The sequence below is a fragment of the Balaenoptera physalus genome (assembly GCF_965194825.1).
Source record: "Balaenoptera physalus genome assembly, chromosome: 12".
Taxonomy (NCBI): Eukaryota; Metazoa; Chordata; class Mammalia; order Artiodactyla; family Balaenopteridae; genus Balaenoptera; species Balaenoptera physalus.
Window position 1 is genome coordinate 67,349,348 of NC_138897.1, and position 24,287 is coordinate 67,373,634.

The following is a 24,287-nucleotide window of genomic DNA, read 5'->3' on the forward strand; positions in this document are numbered from 1 at the left end:
GCTGAGTTGCTGTGTGTGCTATGGCACTCACATTGCCTTCCTCATGGGGCATCTGTTGCTTAATACCTCCCGCACAACAGGTGGGTGACACACTAAAAATCCCTCCTTGAGGAAGGAAGTTTGTCCAAAACCTTCAGTTCCCATACTTGAACAAGGAGACAGAGAGAGAGAACACAGGTAGAGGCGCCTGGTCCCAGTCAGAAACATACTCCTAACTTTCATAATAAATGACTTATTGCTCAGTTATGGAATTGCTGCGGATGTAGATTAAATCAAACAGAAATCTCTGGTCAAGAACCTTCGTGAGCTTAGACAAATGCATTTCCCTGACCTCTCTTGGGCGGGACTGGGGCCCCTGTGATTTTTATAAACATACCAGCGTACTTGAGGTTTTCCAGCATTTTTGTACCGGAATCCCTGGGGCTTTCAGTTAAAAAACACTTTTTAAACCTGCCAAGCTGAGAGGGAGCCGAAAGTGAGCCTCTACCATCCAGGCCAGTGCCAGAACTGCTATTAGCCACATCAGGCTGGCTTGGTAACAGGCTGGCTTTGTCCCCAAAACAATCCATCTGTGCAGTGTAAACCCCGATGCCCTGGAAGCGCCTCAGCTCACCCTACCATATTTACCAACGAACAGCCTTAGTTGCTGGAGTTGTAATCTGTCCCCGTGTTGGAACCCAACTTGGTTCTGGCCTTGGAGCTAAGAAGGAGTAGCTGTAAATAAAGATTTATCCCCCTGGTTCCTGAGCTCTCTTAGTAAGGAAAGACAAAGAGGCCCTTTATAGTTTAAAAAGCCAAATAAAATATTACATATCAGTGTTGCCCAGGTCTAAGTCTACAACTTACCTGAAGAATTGTAAGTGCTTTAATGCATCTTCTTTAAAAGCCCCTGACTTCGAAACACACCAAATGTACTAAGGTAGCATCTCATGTCACGTGAGGATGCTCCAAGTGCTACAGAGTCAACTGTGTGAGAGGCCGTGGTTCCCCGAGCCTGGATAGGGCCTCCGAGTCCCGCCCCACCACTGCGTCCCTCCCTGCAGCCCTACCCCAGCAGTCACAGCATTAGCTGTTATTCCCACTCAATTCTGGACCAGGAAGACACCATCAATTGCTTTCAGTAGAACCCAAACATCATGTTTCCTTATCCCCAAGCACTAAACAATTCAACCTGGGTTGGACTAAATCCCAAGAATCACCTGGGAATCTTTAAGAGGACAGATTACCAAGCTCCACCTCAAACTTCCTACCTCAGAAATTCTGGGAGCGAATCCCAGGAATCTGTCTGATTAAAGAGCTGCACAAGGTGATTTGGAAGCGACCAGCCTGGAATCCATGCCCTTGCTGACATCTGCAACCTTGGACCAACTCATCCTACCTGAAAATACTGTGTTTGAGTCGTATACTAGGCAGACTCCCTTAACTGGAAAATATATTGAAATAATTTATCTGTGGAACCTCTTTCTGATTTCAGCCAACCTTTAGATGTTAGACCAGAGATTCTCATGCCATGGAATCCATTTTCCTCTTCCTCTTGGGTAAAACCAAGCTATTAAAAACATTTCGATGGGAGGGTATCAGAGTCACAGATAATGAGCCAAAAGATCCTGGAGGCAAAGGGAACATTTTTCTAAGATGTCAGAGTTGTTCAGTTAACAATTTATCTCACAGAGTGGGTTCATCTCAACAGAAGAGCCCAAGGAAGGAATAGGCCATGATGTGAGTAATCGCAGCAGACGAACAAGTCTCATCCATCGCGTCCTCGCGGACACAAGCAGCCAGAGAGAGCACGGGAGCCGTGCTGGTGTGGGGTCGCGTGTGTTATGTAGGCCTAACGTGACAGCGTCGCACAGACAAAGCCAATATTTTATTCTGCTTCTGCGCTTGTTTTAGGAAGATTATTTTTCCAAATGTATAAGAGCAGTTAAGTCGTTCCCTGTTCCATTTGGAAAAGTGAGTATAGAGATGTATGCTTTCAACCACTTCCTACAGAGTAATAAAAGTTTAAAAAAGGACAGGCAAAGACACACTGAATTAGCAGGCAGTGACCCGCTGGGTGAGCCAGGACCGCAGGCCTGGGGAGCTTTAATAAAACCAGTCCTAGTACCACAATATGTTTGCCTGCCTCCCAGAGATTCTGACCGAATGGGTCGGGGATGGGCCCTGCACCTGGACCTTTACAAATTCCCAGGTCAAAGGCAGTTCAAGGTGGTGGCGAAGGAGGAGCCTGAACTCACCTCCTCCCGTGGACACGACAAATATGCAGCTACACATGGATCAATTTCCCCTGAAAAGAACCTGAGAACTAGCTGAACACCTGGTCCCCAACAGAGAATAGAAAGGGCCACACCCAGACAGGCAGGGGAGGCATGTGGTCTCACTCACCCTACAGCCAGTGAAATGACAGCAGTGTGACACGTGCTGAGACTGTATGTAAGGGAGAGTCATTCGTAAATCCAAAGGCATCAGCTGGAGGGGTGGGGGATGGTGGAAACACTCCCCAGAGACAGAGGTGCCATTGCGCTCCCCCACCTAACCTGCTGGTGCAGGCAAGTCAGCTCGAACACAGGGTTGAGCAATTGTAGCACTACCCCGCTGACCTGCTGAAGCCGGAGAGCTACAGTGGCTGAGGCGGCTGGGCATGAGTGGTCTTGGCAACCTCCCACTCCTGCCCTAAAGCTGACACACGCACACAGACAGGGCACTCTCCTCTGCATTGCTGAAGCTGTGGGCACACAGTCAAGTCATTTTCCCACTGCCTTCCCAAAGCAAAGGACCAAGCCTGGCCCCCACACTCTCCAGCTGAAGCCAGCAGGAGCATACAGTCCAGACAGAGACACAACTTGATTGCCTGGCCCTGGTGGCCAATGGGGCTGGAGACCCTGAGCTCCATGGCACTGGAGCAATTGGAAAGAGAGCTCTTGTCAGGCCACCACCCCCAGGGCACTGCACATATAGCAGGCAAACACAATCCCTGGCTTCCTTTGAAAAAGGTCCATTCATGGAACCTGGAGCCTCAGGTTTCTCTCACACCTAGAGGCTAAGGAAGGGTTCCCAGGGAAGTAAGCAGGATGACAACATCCTCATACTCCCTTGGCCTCACTACAGCTCAATGAGACTTCCTAGGAAGGAGCTTGTGCACTCCTCAAGAGTCTCGATTTTGGCAACTGTCGCCCAGAGGACACGTCCAGATCTCCACATCTGGAAAACAGCAGGGATTACAATTGTGGCCCCACGGGACTGTATATATCTGCATACTTTCGAAGCTGTTGCCTGAGAGACTGGCTTCCAATCAGCCTAAGTGCTAAATGAGAGTCCTCCCCTCAGAACACTGACAGGTCCTGACACACCCTCAACAACAGGGCCATATCAAGAACTACAAAGATTCGAGAGACCACCAAGAGCTAAGGCAGGGTTGAACAAGAAGGATCATTCCTACGCAAGGCCACTCCTTCAAGACTAAGAGAGGCAGCAGTTTTGCCTGCTACATAGAAACAGTCAGCAAAATGAGGAAATATGTTCCAAAAAAAAAGCAAGAGAAAACCTCAGAAAATATGGAGATAAGTAATCTACCTGACAAAGAACTGAAAGTAATGGTCATAAAGATGCTCTCTGACCTCAGGAGAAGAATGGATGAATACAGTGAGAGCTTCAACAAAGAGTTGAATATATAAAAAAAAGAACCAATCTGTGCTGAAGAATACAATAACTGAAATGAAAAATACATGAGAAGGAATCAAAAGCAGATTCAATGACAGAGAAGAACAGATGAGCAATCTGGAAGACAGGGTAGTGGCAATCATCCAATCAGAAGAACAAAAAGGAAAAAACATTTTTTTAATGAGGATAGTTTAAGGGACATCTGGGACAATATCAAGTGTACTAACATTTACATTATAGGGGTCCCAGAAGGAGAGGAGAGAGAAAAAGGGGCAGAGAACTTATCTGAAGAAATAATGGCTGAAAACTTCCCAAACCTGGGAAAGGAAACAGACACCCAGGTCTAGAAAGTGCACAGTCCCAAACAAGATGAACCCAACAAGATCCACATTAAGACACATTATAATCAAAATGTCAAAATTAAAGATAAACAGAGAATTTTAAAAGCAGCAAGAGAAAAACAACTGGTTACATAAAAAGGAACCCCCATAAGACTACTGGTGAATATTTCAGCAGAAACTTTGCAGACCAGAAGGGAGCAGCACGATACATTCAAAGTGCTGAAAATAAAAAACACAACCAAGATTACTCTATCCAGCAAGGTTATCACTCAGAAGTGAAGGAGACATAAAGGGTTTCTCAGACAAGCAAAAACGAAAGTTCATCACTAAACCAACCTTACAAGGTATGTTAAGGGGTGTTTTTCAACCTGAAAAGTAAAGGCCTTAACTAGAAATAAGAAAACATGTGAAAGAGAAAAGTCTCTCTGGTAAAGGCAAACATATAGTAAAGTTAGTGGATGAAACACTTCTAAAGCTATTATGAATGTTAAAAGGCAAAAGTAGTAAAATCAACTGTAACTACAGTAAGTATTTAAGGAATACACAAAATAAAAAGATGTAAAATATAACATAAAAAGCATAAAATGTGGAGAGGGGAGTAAAAATGTAGTGCTTTCAGAATGTATTCAAACCTAAGTGACTATCCACTTAAAATAGATTGTTTTATATAGATTGTTATACGTGAGCCTCATGGAAACCAAAACCCAAAACCTTTAAATAGATAGACAAAAAATAAAGGGAAAGGAATCCAAACATAACACTAAAGAAAATCATAAAACCACAAGGGAAGAGAACAAGAGAAGAAAGGAACAGAGAAGGTTTACCAAAGGGAAAAAAAAATATGAGAAAACAATGAACAAAATGGCAGAACATACTTATCAATAATTACTTTAAATGTGAATGGTCTAAATTCTCCACAAAAGATACAGGGTGGCTGAATGGATAAAAAAACAAGAGACTCACTTCAGATCTAAAGACATGCATTGGCAGAAAGTGAAGGGATAGAAAAAGATATTTCATGCAAATGGACATTTTTTAAAAAGCTGGAGTTGCAATATTTAGATAAAATACACTTTAAAACAGAGACTGTAAAAAAGACGAAGAAGGGCATTACATAATGATAAAGGGATCAATACAAGAGGATATAACATTTGTAAACATGCACCCAACAAAGGATCATGTAAATTTATAAAGCAAATATTAACTGACATAAAGGAAGAAATGAACAGTAATACAGTAATAGTAGGGGACTTTAATATCCTATTTGCCTAAATGGATAGATCATCCAGACAGAAAATCAATGACACATTTCGCCAGATGGAAAATAGATATATACAGAACATTCCATCCAAAACTGCAGAAAACATATTCTTTTCAAGTGCACATGGAACTTTCCCCAGGATAGATCACGTGCTAGATCAAAAAACAAGTCTCAATAGATTTAAGAAGACTGAAATCATATCAAGCATCTTTTCCAACCACAAAGGTAAGAAACTGGAAGTCAATTATGAGAAGAAAATAGGAAAAAACACAAACACATGGAGACTAAACAACATATTACTAAGCAATCACCGGGTCAATGAAGAAATGAAGAGGAGATTTAAAAAAATACCTGAGACAAATGAAAATGGAAACAATTTTCCAAGATCTGTGGGACACAACAAAAGCCGTTCTAAAAGGGAAGTTCATAGTGATACAGGCCTACCCTGGGAAACAAGAAAAATCTCAATTAAACAAACTAACCTCACAGCTGAAGAAACTAAAAAGAAAAGAACAAACAAAACCCAAAGTTAGTAGAATGAAGAAAATAATAAAGATCAGAATGGAAATAAACGAAATAGAAACTAAAAAACAACAGAAATGATCAGTGAAACCAAGAGTTGGTTCTTTGACAAGATAAAGACAAGTGCTAAGTCTTTAGCCAGTCTCACCAAGAAAAAAAGAGAGCGGGCCTAAATAAATAAAATCATAAATGAAAGAGGAGATGTTACCACAGAAATACAAAGGATCATAAGAGACTACTGTGAACAATTATATGCCAACAAATTGGACAACTTAGAAGAAATGGATAAATTCTTAGAAACACATAACCTTCCAAAACTGAATCATGAAGAAATAGACAATCTAAAAAGACCAAATAACAGTAATGAAACTGAATCAGTAATTAAAAATCTTCCAACAAACAAAAGTCCAGGACCAAAGAGCTTCACAGAGGAAATCTATCAAACATTTGAAGAAGAGTTAATACCTATGTTTCTCAAACTATTCCAAAACATTGATGAGGAGTGAATTCTTCCAAACTCATTTTACAAAGCCAGCATTACTCTGATACCAAAACCAGACAAAGAGGCAACAAGAAAAAGTTAGAGGCCAATATCTCCAATGAACATAGATGCAAAAAGTATTCAATAAAATATCAGCAAACCAAATCCAACAATACAGTAAAAGGATTACACACCATGATCAAGTAAGTTTTATTCCAGAAATGCAAGGATGGTTCAACATCCACAGATCAATCAACAAAGAATAAAAATCATATGATCATCTCAATAGATGCAGAAAAAGCACTCAACACAACTCAACGTCTGTTTACAGTGAAAACTCTCAAAAAAGTGGGTATAGAGGGAACATACCTCAACATAACAAAAGCCACATATGACAAACCCACAGCTAACATCATACTCAACAGTGAAAAGCTAAAAGCTTTTCCTCTAAGATCAGGAACAGGATAAGGATGCCCACTCTCATCACTTTTTTTACACACAGTGTTGAAAGTCCTAGCCACAGCAATTAGGCAAGAAAAAAATAAAAGACATCCAAATTAAAAAGAAGCAAAACTGGCACTATTTGCCCATGGCATGATACTATATATAGAAAACCCTAAAGACTCCACCAAAAAACTATTACTACTAATAAAAAAATTAAGCAAAGTTTCAGTATACAAAATTAATATACAGAAATTGGTTGCATTTCTATACACTAATAACAAACTATCAGAAAGAGAAATTAAGAAAGCAACCCCATTTACAATTGCATCAAAAAGAATAAAATACTTAGGAATAAATTTAACCAAGGAGGTTAAAGACTTGTACTCTGAAAACTATAAGACACTGATGAAAGAAATTGAAGATGACACAAATAAATGGAAAGATATACTGTGCTCAAGGGTTGGAAGAATTAGTATTGTTAAAATGTTCATACTACCCAGAGCAATACACAGATTCAATGCAATCCCTACCAAGTAGCAATGGCATTTTTTACAGAACTAGAACAAAGAATCCTAAAATTTTTATAGAACCACAAAAGACCCCAAATAGCCAAAATAATCTTGAGAAAGAACAAAGCCAGAGGTATCATGCTCCCTGATTTCAAACTATATTACAAAGCTAGAGAAATCAAAACAGTACAGTATTGGCACAAAAACATACACATAGATCAATGGAACACAATAGAGAGCCCAGAAATAAACCCACCCATTTATGGTCAATTAATCCATGACAAGGGAGGCAAGAATATACAATGGAGAAAACACAGTCTCTTCAATAAGTGGTGTTGAGAAAACTGGACAGTTACATGCAAAAGAATGAAACTGGACTACTCTCACACAATACGCAAAAATAAATTCAAAATGAGTTAAAGACTCAACCCACCCCAGACCTGGCACAGTGCTCCAAGCAGAGATCAGGCTCCCTAAAAAAGTTCTGATTGGAGTTAGGAACAGACAGATGGATGGGAGGATGGGAAAGGAAAGTGGTGGATTCCAGGGTAGGTACAGCACTGCTCAACCTTTTGACATTTTAATAATAAAGACATGCATTTTCTTTGCATCTTAGTTCATCACAAGTAATTATTTGGGTCCTGAACCTTTCAGGACACTTTTAGGCAACAGGAAGGGTCTGTGCGCCCTTAGAACTGTGGCTTTTGTCATCACTCCCTGAATTCTTCATTTCTAGAGGGAGCACAGCAGTCAGAAGAGCTAAATTTAGCTGGTTCTCATAAAAGAAAACGGGTGGTTCAGGGTCAGTAATAATCTCTGTAACCAAAGACAAACAGAGACGGATGACCGTGTCTTTGTGCTTGAAAGCCAGGATCTAGAAAATGGAAAGCAGGTGACTCTGGACTAGATCTCAGGTGGGAACTGAGCAGATGCCTAATTAAAAGGTGACAATAAAGAGATTGATTTCTTCCATTCTTTGTTTCTCGCTCTTAAAAAAATAGAAACTTGAGCTTCAAAGTTGAAGCTTGACGTGCAGCCCAGCTGACCATTTTCTGTGCCAGATGCTACAGCAGACTAACGAACGTTAGGTATTAGAAAGGAGGGTGCAGATTTGAGGTTCCGAAGGAATTTCCAAATAACATTATCGGGACCTAAATGTTACATCACTGAATTTTTAATGGATGTGCAATGATTTATACTGGAATATTCTTTATATCCTTCATGTTTGATTTGTCAGACTATTTAGAAGATGCCTCTTGAAGCAGACTAAGTTGAGACTAAAATTCCTATTTGAATAAAGATTTAATTTATCATAAATTTAGTTCAATAGTATATTAAACTATTATCTGTTTCAAAAAAATAAGGCCTGAAACCTCGTTAAATAGCTAGAAAGACCTAGAAGTATATAAACACACAGATGCTATCAGCTTGGCAAAATTACTGATGTAATTGGTGTTTTATTGCACAGATAACCTTTCTACACAATTTAATTTTCATAACACAATTCATTTTTTTAAAGGCTTAAGAATCAGAATCTTTTTCCCAGTTATGATTTGTCGATCTGCTTCTGAATTAAAATGAACGAATAAACAAGACCACAGATATGTCAGCTGGAAAAGAACCTTTTATGGCACTTGGGGAGTTGGTTCTTGACTGAGGTCTGCTCTCTGTAAAATTCAAGAACAGGGGCAAAGCCTCCCACCCATGCCCCCTGGGGGTTTTTAGGGGGAATCCTTGGATTTGTGATGCCCTTTAAAACAGCAAACTTGAGGCTCATTATCAAGTCCATGAAGATTAGGGAAGACTCCTGAGCCTTCTCCAGGAATTAGTTGCTACTTTGAAAGCATGCTAGATTTGAAAAGGAATTCTCCCAGGCACCAGAGGATTGATTAATCTGCCATTTCTCCACTGAGATAAATGAAAGAAGAAGGAACGCCAGCAAACACTATCCTTTCAAAGGATCCTTGGGACTTCCCTGGTGGCGCAGTGAAGAATCCGCCTGCTAATGCAGGGGACACGGGTTTGATCCCTGGTCTGGGAGGATCCCACACGCCGCAGAGCAACTAAGCCCGTGTACCACAACTACTGAGCCTGCACTCTAGAGCCCGCAAGCCACAACTACTGAGCCCCCGTGCCACAACTACTGAAACCCACGTGCCCTAGAGCCCTTGCTCTACAACAGGAAGCCAACGCAATGAGAAGCCGGCGCACCACAACAAAGAGTAGCCCCCGTTGGCCGCAACTAGAGAAAGCCCGTGCACAGCAACAAAGACCCAACGCAGCCAAAAAAAAAAAACAGCCAGGAATTAAAAAAAAAAAAATTCAAAGGATCCTCAAAAACCAAGCAATCTAGAACACAAACGCCAAGATTTACAAGTAGCAGGAAGTATGCTAGGGACTTCAAAATAAAACAAATTCTCTTGCTTATTTCTCCTGGCCATGTATTTCTATTCTTTTCAGACTCTAGCTAGATGGTTCCCCGGTAAGATGTATTTCCTCCTGGATTCATCTCAGAAGATTCACTCTAGCCTGCTCCCCTGGGCCATCTGGGGGCTGGAATGTACAAAGAGAATGGAACTTAATATCTAAATTAGACCCAAACAAATTTAACCAAGAGGGAAATCAACCTCATAATAATGATATTTAGTATTTTCAAAGCCCCAATAAATAATGTTTAGAGTATCTACCCCTCTTTTCCTTATTGTTAAATAATGTCATCAATAATATATAGGGCACAGATATTTAAACAACTTTCAAATGGGAGAGAGGTACCATAAGCCTGTCTTGGAGAACCGAGGGGAATCAGGAAGGAAACATGATTTTAGAATTAGTCAATGATATCGTGTCTCTTCTTCACCAGAAGTGTGATCTTGACCTTAACCTAACATCCCTTATCTTCCGTAGGTCAGTGTAGGTTTTCCTAGTTTTACGGCAACAGACAGTTTGAATTTGGAGACAGAAGTCCTTTTTATAGGAAGCTTTGTAATTCAGTCATGGTTGTCTGTTACTAAAGGCACAGAAGGGATTCTTTTACCAAGTGGATGGCCTCAAACACACCCTCCAACTTAGCTTTCTTTCATTCTACGAGACCCTGAATTTGAAATTTTTGAGATTGTTCTACTGCCTCTCAAACTGGAGAAGAGCAGAGGAAGAGCAGGTGCCCTTTTTTATTAAGTCCTCACAACAATCTCTGCTTTGCAGAAAAAGAGAAGAAACAATTTTTCCAACATCACACAGCCACCTTAGGCCGCTTCCAAGTCCGACTTTAGAGTCCACTCAATTCCCAGTAAATATCCTTTACACTCCATCTATAATATGAGGTTTAACTGAAAATCAACCTCACTTTCTAAATAATAATAATAATAAACCCTAAGTCTGGAGAGCTTGAGTTAATGGATTTATTTTCACTGAACCTGGAAAATTTGGGGTAATTATTTAAGCCAGCTGATTTTCAAAACTGTAAATATTATAAAATAAATTTCACATGTAAAAATGGAGATTAAAAATTTTAATTCTGTCGTATAATTATAAAGCCAACCAGAAGAAAAAGCACCTTCATAGTTTTATCTATTTTCAGGACACCAAAAAGTGTTGTGTAGTTTGCAAACTTGAATGCAAGAGATGGGTAGTTATTACCTTGCTATAATTAATTTTTATACCATGTACCTTTTTTAACATTTGTCTTAAAAATAGTAGGATATGGATATGCAATGTGATTGTATATCTTTTACCCATAAGGATTTTAGGCGATAACATCATTTCTAGTCTGCAGAAGTTAATTGAATCATATTCACTCTTTCTTCATTGTTGTATTTCTGATAAGTATACAAGGTAAAGTGCTGCTTATTTGTGAAGCATGTACATCATCTGCTGTAACTGAGAATTTTCTTCCTTTGATGGCTTCGTGGTTATCATTCGCAATATAAGTAATTTCAAGTAACTTCAGTTTTATAGATTTAATTTCTTGCCAAAGCTTATGAATGAAATATTTGGTACTTGTGTCTTGTGTCAAACGTCCAAATGTACTCTTTTAAGGAACTTTTTTCACTGTAAATTTCATCTTTCAATTACCAGATCAATTACTTTTTAAGTCAATGTCACCTAGACTCACATAACAAAGTGCAGTTATTAGAACAAACAGGTCAGGGACAGAATGACAGCTGTCTCACGTGCTCCCATTCACCACGGAGTGAAATCTGATGTGTCCCCTGGTCCAGCTAAAAACATAGCTAAAAATTCACATACATTTTACTCATTCTTACACTTTTCCAAATGCATGTATTTTTTCTCTGGAGGGCTTTAAAAATACCTCGATGAAAGCATGTGGAGTTAACACACTGAGTCAGGACAGCAAGGTGCACAGACTGGAAGCTTCCTTCAAGGTGGAATTAATTTTTTTCTCCTACAACTACCAGGTGTTACTTCTCTAAGAGCATTGTAGTAACGAAGGTATCTAGACCATAGGCTATGATACAAATTTGAAAGGTTCCCCATCTGAGTTAACGGCAGATGACAGTGAAGAGACACAGGGTCAAGCCCAGGCCCTTAGGGGATGACGCCTCTCGCAGGGCAGCCCTCATGGTCCCCGAACTTGTCTCCTCGTGGCCCAGGCATGGGTGAGAATGCCCACACGTGAGTACCACACGAGGGTGTGCCAAGTAACCGCCCAGCACGGGAGGGCATGAAGCACAGTGCATATCTCACTGTTACACTGTCACAACCTACCAAGGTCAAGGTCCCAGAAATCAAAGAAGGAAGAAGCACAAAGTCAGATTTACCGATTCTTCATTCTCAAACTCCAGATTATACTGCGCTGCTTCTTCAGTCACTGGTTTCTGAACGATGTTCCTACAGACCAGCCAGATGGTCAGACTGGCTATGAACATGCCGACGTCAGGCACAAACACTCGGATCCCGTTGCCAGCATCAGCTCCCTTTAAGCTATGGAGGGGAAAAAAGGCGGGGGGAGGAAATTTAGTTGTTTTTATGTTGCTATGGTTAAACCATCTTAAAGTATGTTTGAATCTTCTTAATGATTTAAAATAAAGAATGCTCAGTTTCTGCCCAGAAGGTACCAGAAAGCTTTTCAACAACCCCAGTCTTATGTAATCTACTAAGATTCAGGAAGCTTCCAGGGAGTTTTAGAAATAGTATAAAGAACCCTAAACCAATTCTCACTCCTAAAACGTGCTAATGAACTAACTTGTTATTAAATAAACCACATGTCCAGTACAGAGACAGGTGTTTGCAATCCAGCTGGAGCAGTTAAATACTAGATGTACACAAGCAGCTATGAGATATTGGGCCTTAGAAGTAAATCAAAGTTAGAAGGAAAAACAGAGAAGATGTTAAAGCAATCCTTGAACAGGAGCTCTTCATGATTTTGAACACTGAGTTGATTTTGTTTTCCATCCTGTTCCAAGAAAGATCGTTAACAGAGAACTCAGAAGATTCGGTTCCAGTGTCAGTAGGACCTGACAGCTGCCTTTCACTGGAGGCCTTTCCCACGTCCTGTGTCCTTCCTCTGCCCCAAAGAGATAACACTGTTTGTCTTCTTTATCTCACTGGACTCAGATAGGAAATTATGCTTGTAAAGATACATAGTTTTCCATATACACTTCTTGTGATGAAATACATACTGTAGTCATTTACATTGGATATGTGATATATTGGTAAAAACATAATAAATAGCAAGACCCCATCACCTAGAAATAACCGTGTTAACATTCTAGTAAACTAAAAAATCATATGATATCGCTTACGTGTGGACTCTGAAAACATGATACAAATAAATTTATTTACAAAACAGAAATAGACTCACAGACATTGAAAACAAACTTGTGGTTACCAAAGGGGAAAGGCGGGGAAGGGATAGATTAGGAATTTGGGATTAACATACACACACTACTGTACATAAAATAGATAAGCAACAAGGACCTATTGTATAGCACAGGGAACTGTACTCAATATTTTGTAATAAACTATAATGGAAAAGAATCTAAAAAAGAATATATATGTATACATATATATATGTATATATAACTGAATCACTTTGCTGTATACCTGAAACTAACACAACATTGTAAGTCGACTATATTTCAATAACATTTTTAAAAATTAGTAATAATATCTACCACTTACTGAGCAATTGCTTTGTACTAAGAGCTTCGTACATATTATTTAGTCCAACCAATCACCATAAAGAGTTAGGCATTATTACTTATCTTCCTTTTACATATGAAAAAACTAAGGCTCCAAAAAGTAAACTTACTTCCCTAAAGTCACACGGATAATCAGAGAGAGAACAGAATTATCCTCAAGCTCCCTGTAAGTGCAAAGTTTATGCTGTCAACCACTGCATCCTCCTGTACGTATCCCCACAGCCTTCTCTTCCAGTCTTCCTTCTGTGCATGGACATGCGTTCTTAGAGTTAACAAAACTCGGCTCATACTTTACCTATGGTTTTTGACAATGATCTGTTCATTTAATACATCACTCACATTTTCACAACTCACTGAAGATTTTTAAGCCTCACCACACTCACAGTCAGACAGGATTTACTTAACTAGTCCACTACTGTTGTACATTTAGAATATTTCCATCTATTTGTTACTATAATATAAATAAAAGTCAAATCTTCATTAAGTAAAGAGTCTTCTTATCCAAGATCTTTTAGGAAGAATTCCTTAGACCAGTCTAACTGGCTTTTTATAAAAGTGGTCTGGAAGAGGGCATCCCCTGTAGAAGCTTTGATTTTCCACACGACTCTAAACTCTTCTGAACAGAGAAATATGAAAGTGATGAGACATCCCTTTACTTCCATAAATAAAACACACGTGGTTGTGTGAAAGGTTTCTAAAAATGGCAAATTCCTTTCATATGGGTTAAGAGTAAGTCAATTATGAAAACTTCATCCAAACTTTATAATTACTTATGAAACTTATAATCCAGAATCGTAATAATGAAATCTGATGATTGATTTCATCATAATAAAAAATGTAGAGATTTGCTGTCTACTGTTAAAGTACGTCTAACGTGATCAGACAGAGCAAAGGAGAATTAATATCGTCAGAATGAGAACTCGGAGAGAGGCCAGAAAACAAAGGCCAGGCTGGGGCGGGGTAGGGGTGTTTCCTGTGAGGGGCTGTCAGGGGAGCTGGTGGGTCCTTCCCGGGTGGATTTGGGGGGATAAATTATTGTAGCTCTTTTGTGGAAAATGAATTGACCATGGCATTTTATGAAAAGCACCAACCAAGCAGACTGGAGGGGAAAGAGCTCCTACAGAAAGCCAGCAGCGCCGGGCTCCTTCCATCTGTGCTCTGCAGGCGCCTACCAATTTGCAAACAGTGGCTTTGAGGCTACAGCCCCAGCTTTGTGCTTCTTGGTCCCCAAAGAGACACTCGATAGCCCACATACACTAAGGGAGTAAATGAACGCAGCTTGCAAAAGCAATCCTCCAACTGCTATAATAGAATTCAGCTCCTGGATGCAGGACTGGGCTACAATCCGACTCAGAATGGAATCATTCAGCCACAGAGGTGCCAACCTATTAACTGCGGCTCTCGGGTCCCGAGCTAACAAAGCAGCACATTCATGGCACTGCCTAGCGGACACAATGAGCCTTCAGAAGACGGTAACGCGGGCCGTGGACAATGCCCAGGTCAAAGTCCAACCGATATGTCCTGTGGGGACCATCTTATCACTGAAGTCTCCTTCTTCACTGTCTAGACCAGTGTCTACTGAGTTACATTAATCAGAACGCTAGTCCTCAGAAATGCTGCAAATTAAAGCAAAACAAGACAAAACGAAAGGAGAAAAAAAACAGTTGCTGGTCAAATAAGTGTTAGAAAATCACAACGAATATTATTATAGTAAAGAACTTGAGAAGTTCTGTAGTAAACAATAACTTTGAGTTTACTTAAGCCTCCGTTTCCCAAATTTATTTGACCACAAACCATTTCTTAGTTTTATCTAACACCTATTACATTCTGCCGAGCTAGTGCTCACGGCACAAGCTTTAGAAAATGCTGACTCAGTGTCTCCTCACTGGTCTATAGTTTTGATCACATGAATGGACAGTTTGGAAATTATACTAACGTGTAGCTAATCTTTATACATTTGGTTTTGAATAAGCCCCTAATAATTGCAGTCAGTGACACCTCATTCCTCTCCCTCAGCCCTCCCCCCATCTATCCACCCACTCACTCAGGAAGTCACTGCAGCCATGGAGCTGGAAGAAACCAGAAACGATCTAGTCCATTTCCTCATCTTGCAAAGAAGAAACCAACCCAGGGAAGGTTGAAGCCTGGGCCAAATGCACAGCTGGCGGCAGAGCCCTTGTTGGGAGCTGCCACTCACTGCACTTGCCCCCCCTTCTACCTGCTGCCACAGCTTCCCCCCACTCACCGCTCCCACTGCAAGGCCCGATGGCCCATTCCAACCCCATCCCATGCCACCCCTGTGCTGCGCTGGACAAATCTGCTCCCAGATCCACTCTCCCTGCTTTCCTTCCCTCTCCTGTCTACTTCTCCACCTCCCTCTGGACACCCCCGAAGGCTCACCTTGCTGGGAGATCCCCCTCGGGAGTGCAGGGCTGGGCTGTGCCCACCAGGCTCCTCTTCTCTGCCTCCCGCTTAAATGTTGATGAGTTGGCAAGGTCTGGTCCTCACTTATTTTTTCTAACTCCACATGGCAGACCTGAATGACACACCCACTGCCGAGCCTCCACTCAGCATCTGCACGACGACTTACAAATCTGCACACCCAGTCCAAGCCTGTCCCCAAGACCCATTTTCCTACTAGACATCTCCATTCAGTATTCGACAGCTTTTACAACTAAATGCTATCTTTATTCCAAAATCTGCTCTTCCTCCCTTATTCCTCACCTTGAAAGATGGTGCTGCCACCAGTGTAGCAACCAGGACAGAACCTGGGCCCTGCCATCTGTCACAGGAAACCTGGAGATTCTGTCTCCATGCCTTTGTTTCTCTTCCCCGCCCTCCTCTTTTTTGGCTTCTGGATTATTGAACAGCACCCTTGTCACTTTGCCTCAGGGCGTCCCCTCTGCTAAGCAGGCCTCCACATTAGCACCCGAGCTTAACTTTTAGAAGCACACGTTGGGCATGCCCACCGCCCTGCTGACGAGAAAGGTCCATAGTCCCAAGCACACCCGCGAGGCCCTCAGTATTGCAGGCCCGTCTGCCTTGTCTCTTGCTATGACTTCCTTGGACCTCAAATTCCACCCATGCTGACTGCATACACCAGGACAGGCAGGTGTTTGTTCCTCTGAGTCAGTGTGCGATCTTCTCCCTTGGACCACAACGCCCTTCTCACACACGCTTCCAGGGTGTCCTCATCAGTCAAGGTTCACCTCCCACACCTCCACCTCGAAGCCTGTCCGCCACCTGCCACCTTTAGATGCCTAAATGCCTATGTACACTTAATACTTTATGTCGCTAACTTGTTTGTGAATCTCTGTATCCAGGAGGACTATATATATATGTGTGTGTGTGTATGTTTACATATTACGTTTGTGTGTGTGTGGCGGGGTACAGTGCGTGCTCTGAGTACAGGCTGGCAGAATTAATGTTACCTCCAAATATTTACTCTTTCCTTCCTATGACAATAGTTTGTGCAAAGTACTGTTGAAGAATTAGATCTGCTGTCTGCCACAAAGAGCCCCGTACTTTAGCTCGGGGAAGGTAAAGTACAAAGGGCAGGGCACGTCACTGTGGTCTGGGGAACAGCTAAAGATCGAGGGGTTGATGAGTAACATCTTAATTATTTGGACACAATTTAATTTTCAAAATTGGAAATTATAAGCCATTCAGAATACATATGCAGTTTTATTAAATGCATATATTGGAGAAAACATTTCAAGAAAAAGAAATATGTGTTATAGCTAATGAACAATAAGTGGCTCGATTTGATGGGATTTTTTATTTACTCATTCCAAAGATATTTATTGAGCCTCTAGCACGTGCCAGGCACTGTCCCTGGGCACTGAGCGTTGGTTATGAAAGTGTCTTAAACACAGAGATAAATCAGGAAGAGGGGTTATGGCCAGGTCCTCCCTACTGGACTCGGATTTCTGGCAAAGCATCCACACAACCAGAACGGCTGAATTGTTCAGAGCAAATGAGGCCCTACCGTCATCACGGAACTGAGACTGCAGAGGAAATCGTGAGATGGTCTTGAGAAGTGGTGCCCAGAGGCGGTGTTTCCATGAGCGTGAGGTGTGGTGTGGAGGTGGCAGGTCACCCTGGAAGCCACACGGGGTTTGTGCCTGAGAGAGAAGTCTTGACTGACAGGGTGGAGGTGAGAGTTTTCTTCTCATGTATGTTCTAAAGTCAACAGTGTAAATTAGATGGTCCAGGGACCACGCACAGCACAGAGTAAATATTTGTGGAAGCCTCCATAAACAGATCGTCGATGTGCATTACAGAGCATTTAACAACAAATTAAATTTTATTTCAAATAAATTCTGCATTTGAAACCAGGCTGACCAGGTTATGGAGAGAAGCCCTATGCTAATAAATTAACGAGATCAATGAATACATTTCCCCATAAAATGTTACCCTACATAGCTTGACTTTCCAGGCTCAGCTCAATCACATTTTCCATATAGAAAAGCACATGCTAAACTACTTAAAACATCATGTTCTCTACAACAGGCAGTCATTTCCTTTCCAATCTGGTTACAGTCACATTGATCCTATTTGTTCAGAGTGATTATCCCTCTTGAAAGGGGGTCAAGGAAGCTGGAAATTGGGAAAAACCTACATATCCATCAAGAGGAGAAAGAATATAGCCATAAAATACTATGAATCAGTAAATCAGTGCAAATGTACGTGTGACCATCAACATCTATAAATATGGATGCATCTCACAAACATAATATTAAGCAAAAAAACAAAAACAAAAACAAAAAAACTAGCAAACGTACAGAATATAGACCAGTTAGAGATTCACCCACAAAGAGCTCCATGAAAGTCAGGACACAGGGACTCAATCACCTGTGTTGGTAGTGCCCAGGTTCTTAAGATCCTTGAAAGCTGGTTGGTACATACAAAAGTATATCTTTAATATTTCATATTATTTTTAAAAGTCAGAAGAGACATACTGCCCAGAATTCCTCGTGTAGAACACATCTTGAAAACACAAAGTCAATTATCTGCCTGGGAAAGATAATGACCAACTGATGCAGTCATGGCCATGATTATATTTGGTCGGATTGACTCATTAATCAAATTCAATTACCATCCTCCTATCCAAGTCCGGGGATGCAGTGAGGCAGGTGTGGATATTCATGGGCAAACCATTCTGCTTTTGTAAGTTTCAGTTTCTCACCAACAAAATGACTTCTTGGGGTCATCCCAACTGTCAAGTTTCATTTTGACTCAGAAAATTCAAAATAAGGAGGCAGGGAAATGAAGATGGGGCAAAGAAAGAAGAGCGCATTGGAGTTTCAGGTATGGCCGAGAAGCAGACTCAGGAACAAACACAACCGCCGTCACCTTCAGCAGCTAGAAAAGAACCACCTCATTTATGCCATTCCTTTTGGGGAGCAAGTCCTTTGGTTCAGAGTTGGTAGGAAGGTCAACGTCAATTGAATTCCAATAAAATAATTAAAATGTCAAATGAGCATTATTTAGATGAATATGAACTACTGAGATGGTTACACCTGGTTTTCTGGTGGCCTCTGGAGCCCAGGCACAGATGCTCGACCGCGGCTCCACAGAAGCGGAGCTGCACAGGGCCAGGGCTGCCCCAGGGCCTCTCCCCGAGCTCCCATCAGGGTCCCACTTCAACTCCTAGATGGACTGGTTCAGCTCTTCTTTCCTCCAGGACCTTCATTTCCCCAGTAGCGCCCACAACTGTGCACAGTCTAGCTCCTGAAATACATTCTTTGCCTCACACCCGCTCCCCACAAACCCTGACTGACCCACCCCCATGGTGATCCTCTAATTAGCTTGCACAGACCTTGCGGATGATAGCGACATGGGAAGTGAGTAAAATGTAACCTGTGTAAACTGCAGCCCTCACTCCGGAGCTGGGTGATTTACTCCAGGGAATTGGAAGACACACGGTCTCGGGGTCTCCTCTGCTGGATCTGAAGCGTGAGGGTTATGAATCTAATCTGCACGCACGTTTCTGCTGCAAAGCAGCTCTCACATGTCACCGTGATGTCTGCAAAGGCCATGCGATGTAAGCATTTGCCATCACTGCGGGATCCACTCACGCTGAGGCTGGAATCAACTTCCAGTCTCCCCCACCCACCGCAGCCCCGCTTGCTGCCACCGTGCTGAGCGTCACCCTGCAGCTCAGGGTTCTCCCAGCTTCAGTTCATGACTAACTAGTTTATTATCAAATAAAGGCAGTGGCACCAACCAGCATTTTCTTTTTCATGAAACACAGTAGAATAAAACAGGAGTACATTGCATGCAGTAAGAGCAGCTATTGTTTTTTTGAAACTGTATGTATTTGTGTTGTATTGGATCATGACATAAAGTGTACTGGTGTAGTCACAGTAAAAAAAAAAAAAAAAAAAGCTTCAAAATCACTCTCCAGCACAGCTCTGTTCTATCAAACTGGTAGGGCAGTTGTGTTGAGGACAGATGAAGATAACATAAATCCTTTCTCCAAATCTCTCGGAGCCAAATGTGTTGCAAAATTCATACTTTTCCAGATGTCAGGAAGGCGGCTCTTACAAGATGATGTAATGGTGGCAGCAGGCACGAGGGCAGTTTCCCCCTCCCGCCCCGTCCCGCCCCAAGCACACACACACCTGTGACCCTTCACACAATGCAATGGTCTCACCTTGGCTCCCAGGTCAGTTCAGGTCATGTTTTGCCAAAAAGAAATTAGGCTAAAACATCAAGTTTTCAGAGCATTTTCGATTTTGAGATTGCAGATGAGGGATAAGGTTCTTTACTCAAGCACTTCATAACAAACTAGAAATACTAAGCTGTAAAACAAATCAAAACTGTTCCAGGAATAAAATATTAATCAAAGGAGTGAAAAAAATCTCTGAATTTTTACCTGTCAAAAGATGCACCCTATGTTCAGTAAATCCAAGAAATGAAAATATAAATTTGTAAGGCGTGAATTATAGCGTGTTGGCCCACACTGTAAATAGAATTGCCAAAGCATCTCTCTAAATATAGTTTCCCGTGCAGTTAAAATGTGATTTAGTTTTCAAAGTTTTTTCAGAAAGCATTTCAAGTAATTTAGGATTCACTGACTGAAGGCAGACTGAAAGCAGAGGACATAACCAAGAGACATATCAAAATATATGTCCACACAAAGACCTGTAGGCAAAGGTTTAGAGCAGCTTTATTCATAATCACCAATAGCTGAAAACAACCCAAATATCTACCAACTGGTCCCTGGATAATTGTGGTGATCCATACAATGTAATACGATTAACAGTGAAAGTAAGGATACTTTCAACTCAATGGATGAACCTAAAAAGCATTATGTTAAGTGAAAGAAGCCAGATACAAAAGTCCACAGACTGTGAGTCCATGAGTCCAAAGGTAGGGGATTGATGACAAAGGGGCAGAAGGAGGCTTTCTAGGATGATGAAAATATTATAAATCTTGAAATGGTGGTGATCACATGACTGCACATGTGTGTCAAACTCAAAGAACGACACACCTAAAAAGGGGAGAATTTCACTGGCTGTAAATTACACCTTAGTAAATCCGATGGGGGAGGCACTGGAGTAACAGCTGTATGAAGTGTCAAGGGCAATAGAGGGGAAACCCCAAATCTGAGACAATGTAAACGGAGAAAGAGCAACAAGCACTTGATACAAATGTCATGTTTTAAACCAGCTGCATCTGTAAATATGTAACTGTTGAAAATGTACTGAATGGCAGAGATTGTCCTGGGACATATCAACATCGGAAAAGGAAGGTGGTCCCAAAGGTCCTTGAACATCTCACTACAGTATTTCCATGAAGCTGCCTCCCCCAGGGGATTTCCCTAGGAGAAAAATTTACAGCAGGGATAAAATTAACAATGTGGGATGCAGAGGAAACGGTTTCTTTTGCAAATCCCTTTGCTTGAAATTTTAGGAAATTACGTTTTAACAGTTCAAGACCTATTACAACATCACTGATTTATGGGTTTAGAGCTAGGTTATTGGGAGACTTTCCTCTAAACATAGATTCGTTATTTTTATAAATAAACAAACAAAATAAACACTCCTAGAGTGAGCGGTGGCCACTGAGGTTTGTATGCCTGCAAATCTGAGCAGTGCGTGTTTCTGCCCTGTTCTCGGGAGGCGAGCCTCCTGCTCCGGACAGGCTGGATTTCTCAAGGATGCTCACGAAGTTCGTGCTCACCATCTTCCGTGTCCCTGTCACGACCCCTCACAAACTCTCCCCACTCCCTGTGCAAATACTGACCTCCTCTGATTCACCACCACAAAGCCAACCGCCCACACTGCGTCCCTACACTCTGGTTCCCTGATAATGATGGACACAAAGGCTGTCCCTGTTGACCATGAGCTTTTGGTTGTCTACTGAGAGTGGGTCAGCAATTCAGGATGGGGCCGTTTCTTACACTTCCTTTCCACCCTCTTCATGCCCCCCTCAATGCTAGGTACCAGGTCTTCATGTAATAAATACCTCTTTATTGACTTGTACAAGAAATCATCATTTTTTATAGTGGATAAATTTGGTGGGACTGAATGTTCCATAAGGGCTAATGTTTAGGCTGGAATGACGCTGTCATCCTCCCAGGCAGTTGAAGGAACGAGCCTTTCAATGAAATGCCTACTACGTGCCGGGCCCTGGAGCTTCCTCCTGGTACACGGGTGTTTTAATGTCCTGGGTCTGTGGATTCCACAATCTCGGCCCCTCCTTATGGACAGGAAATTCCCTAAAAGAGGAAGCAGTCTGGCCCAAGCTTCTACCTGGTTCCTCCTCCCCAACCCAGGGTTCTGCCGACTGTTGTTTGTCCGGAGAGAACATGTGTCCAGCAGCCTGGGGCTCCCCCAGCTTGTCTGGCAGAGAGAGCCCATGACCTTGAGAGGCGGCTCCATCCCTCCTGGAGCCGCCACAGAATCAGGCCGGGGTGGTGCTGTTGGTCAAACGATGTGCAGCATCCAGGCCTGAGTGGGACTGGGGACCGTGGGGCCTGACCTAGGAGGTCCCCACGGCAGGGACGGCACTCCCTCTGAGCCCGTGCCCGGCAAAAAATGGAGTAAGCTTTGCTTTTGTTTGTTTCGGTTTTATTCTTTTCCCTAAAAGTCACTCAGGCAATGTGTGGATAAGGATACTCAGCCTTCCTGGGGTACGGGGGGCAGTGAGGGGACAAACGCTAACCACTGAGCCACTCAGCCCAGGAATCCCAGAGACAGAGAAGAGTCAAACGGAACAGCATCCCTATCTCAGCCTCATTTTCCTTCAGAACTTACACACCTGTCTTCTGGAACGTGCTGGTGTCCACCCACACTAGGGGCAAAGCCAGCGCTCGGCTCAGATTTCTAAGGACAGGGTCCTGCACCCCCCAGAACACAGTGTACGTCCATCAGCATCCCAACATGAGACACCGGCACATTCACTGAAACAACACTCACTCCAGGATGGAAGCCAGTGATCTGCCTGGATTCCTAAGTCAATATATTTCGCCGGTCAGAGCCGAGAGCAGAGATTTCAAACCCACCCATTTCCCGAGAGGACCAAGTGAAACAACCTTCCCTCTCTTTGCGGCAGGTGGGTCAGCGACAGCCGCGTGAGGGTCCCCTAGGCTGCTCCACCTTTTCTTATCTGGTGTTTATGGTCCCCGGGCTGCTATCTTGTTCATTGACCAGCATTTCCATTTGCTCTGTGGACGACAGGCCACCAGGCCATCTCACAATCCCCAGGAAGAGTGAGGTGGACCTAAACCTCAGTAGTGACCACAGGGAGGGTGTGGAAGGAGGGAGCAGACATCAGAACCTCTCAGAGGTAAGAAGGAGTCTCTGTCTGGGTAAGTCAGCGGGTACAGGAGAGAGTCTGGTGCGGGGGGTGTCCTGCCTGACCACAGCTTCCCAAGCTCCCCCAGCACCGAGGGATGGGATAAACTGAGGCAACAGGATTGCTCCTGGTGTGTAATCAGACCTTCACAACGTCCGCAGAGGTTAGCAACAAGAAGAGGCACCGGCTCTACAATCAGGAAGACTTAACTGTCACTTAGTCCTGTGTAAAGAAGTCACTTAACCCTCTGAATGTTCATTGTTAGCTACTTCCAGTATTTTCTGTACGTTTAGAGAGGTCTGTGTGGCTGTGAGCTTGTAGAGATAGATCAGGGCATAAGAAAAGCCAGGAGGAACTGTTTCCACTTTGTTCATTGTGGATGACAGGTTTCCAAGGATTCTGATGGGAAACCCAAACAGTTCCTATGAAATATGCTTGATACAAACTGTTGCTTTATCCAAGCAAGGATGTCTCAGTCCCTAGCTAAGGTGTTTGACCGGCTGGGCTGCGGGAAAGACATTTTATAGCAGCTAAAGCTACATAAGAGCTAATTTCAGACTCTCACGATGCAGACCAAATGAGAAATCTGAACCCAGGTTTGGGAGTATCTGTTAGCACAATTCTCCAAAACATTCCATTCTGTAGACTCAACATCCAAATTTTATCTCCCTATCAAACAGCATGAATTTCCTATTATTCATTGTGCTGTCTGCACCAAGACTTGAAAGCTTTCAGTGATCTATTACACAGTTCATTTGCTCATGTCATTAATGAAATCTAAAATGTTCCGGCCGGTACCTTGCATTTTGTATAGAACAAGGTGCCAAGGTTACCACCTGGGAATTCGGGGTTTCAGTTCATAAATTCTCTGTAGGACATGATCTTTACCACTCATTCAGTCAAAGACTGTTTATATTAAGTCCTAGGGACCTGACTTAGTGAAGATGGAGATTACAAGTCAGAAAATCTTTTCTTCCAGAAATATTTTGAAGGAAAAAAGATGAAGGATTACATCTTTTTTTCTAGAAGAAAAATAGATCTGTTCACCAAATACTTATTAAATGATGTCATTGTGCTTGAATAAAAAAAGTTTCCTTTCCA

The 24,287-nt window shown here is 42.2% G+C and overlaps 1 protein-coding gene across 5 annotated transcripts in view; it reads right to left on the minus strand.

The window, feature by feature from the left end:
- PIEZO2 (piezo type mechanosensitive ion channel component 2) overlaps window positions 1-24,287 on the minus strand; it is a 343,647-nt gene that overhangs the window by 139,017 nt on the left and 180,343 nt on the right. For all 5 annotated transcript variants that reach the window (XM_082416414.1, XM_082416413.1, XM_082416415.1 and 2 more), the window contains exon 5: window positions 11,997-12,159. In XM_082416414.1, the coding sequence (XP_082272540.1) occupies window positions 11,997-12,159 (163 nt within the window). The remainder of the gene's footprint in view (window positions 1-11,996; window positions 12,160-24,287) is intronic.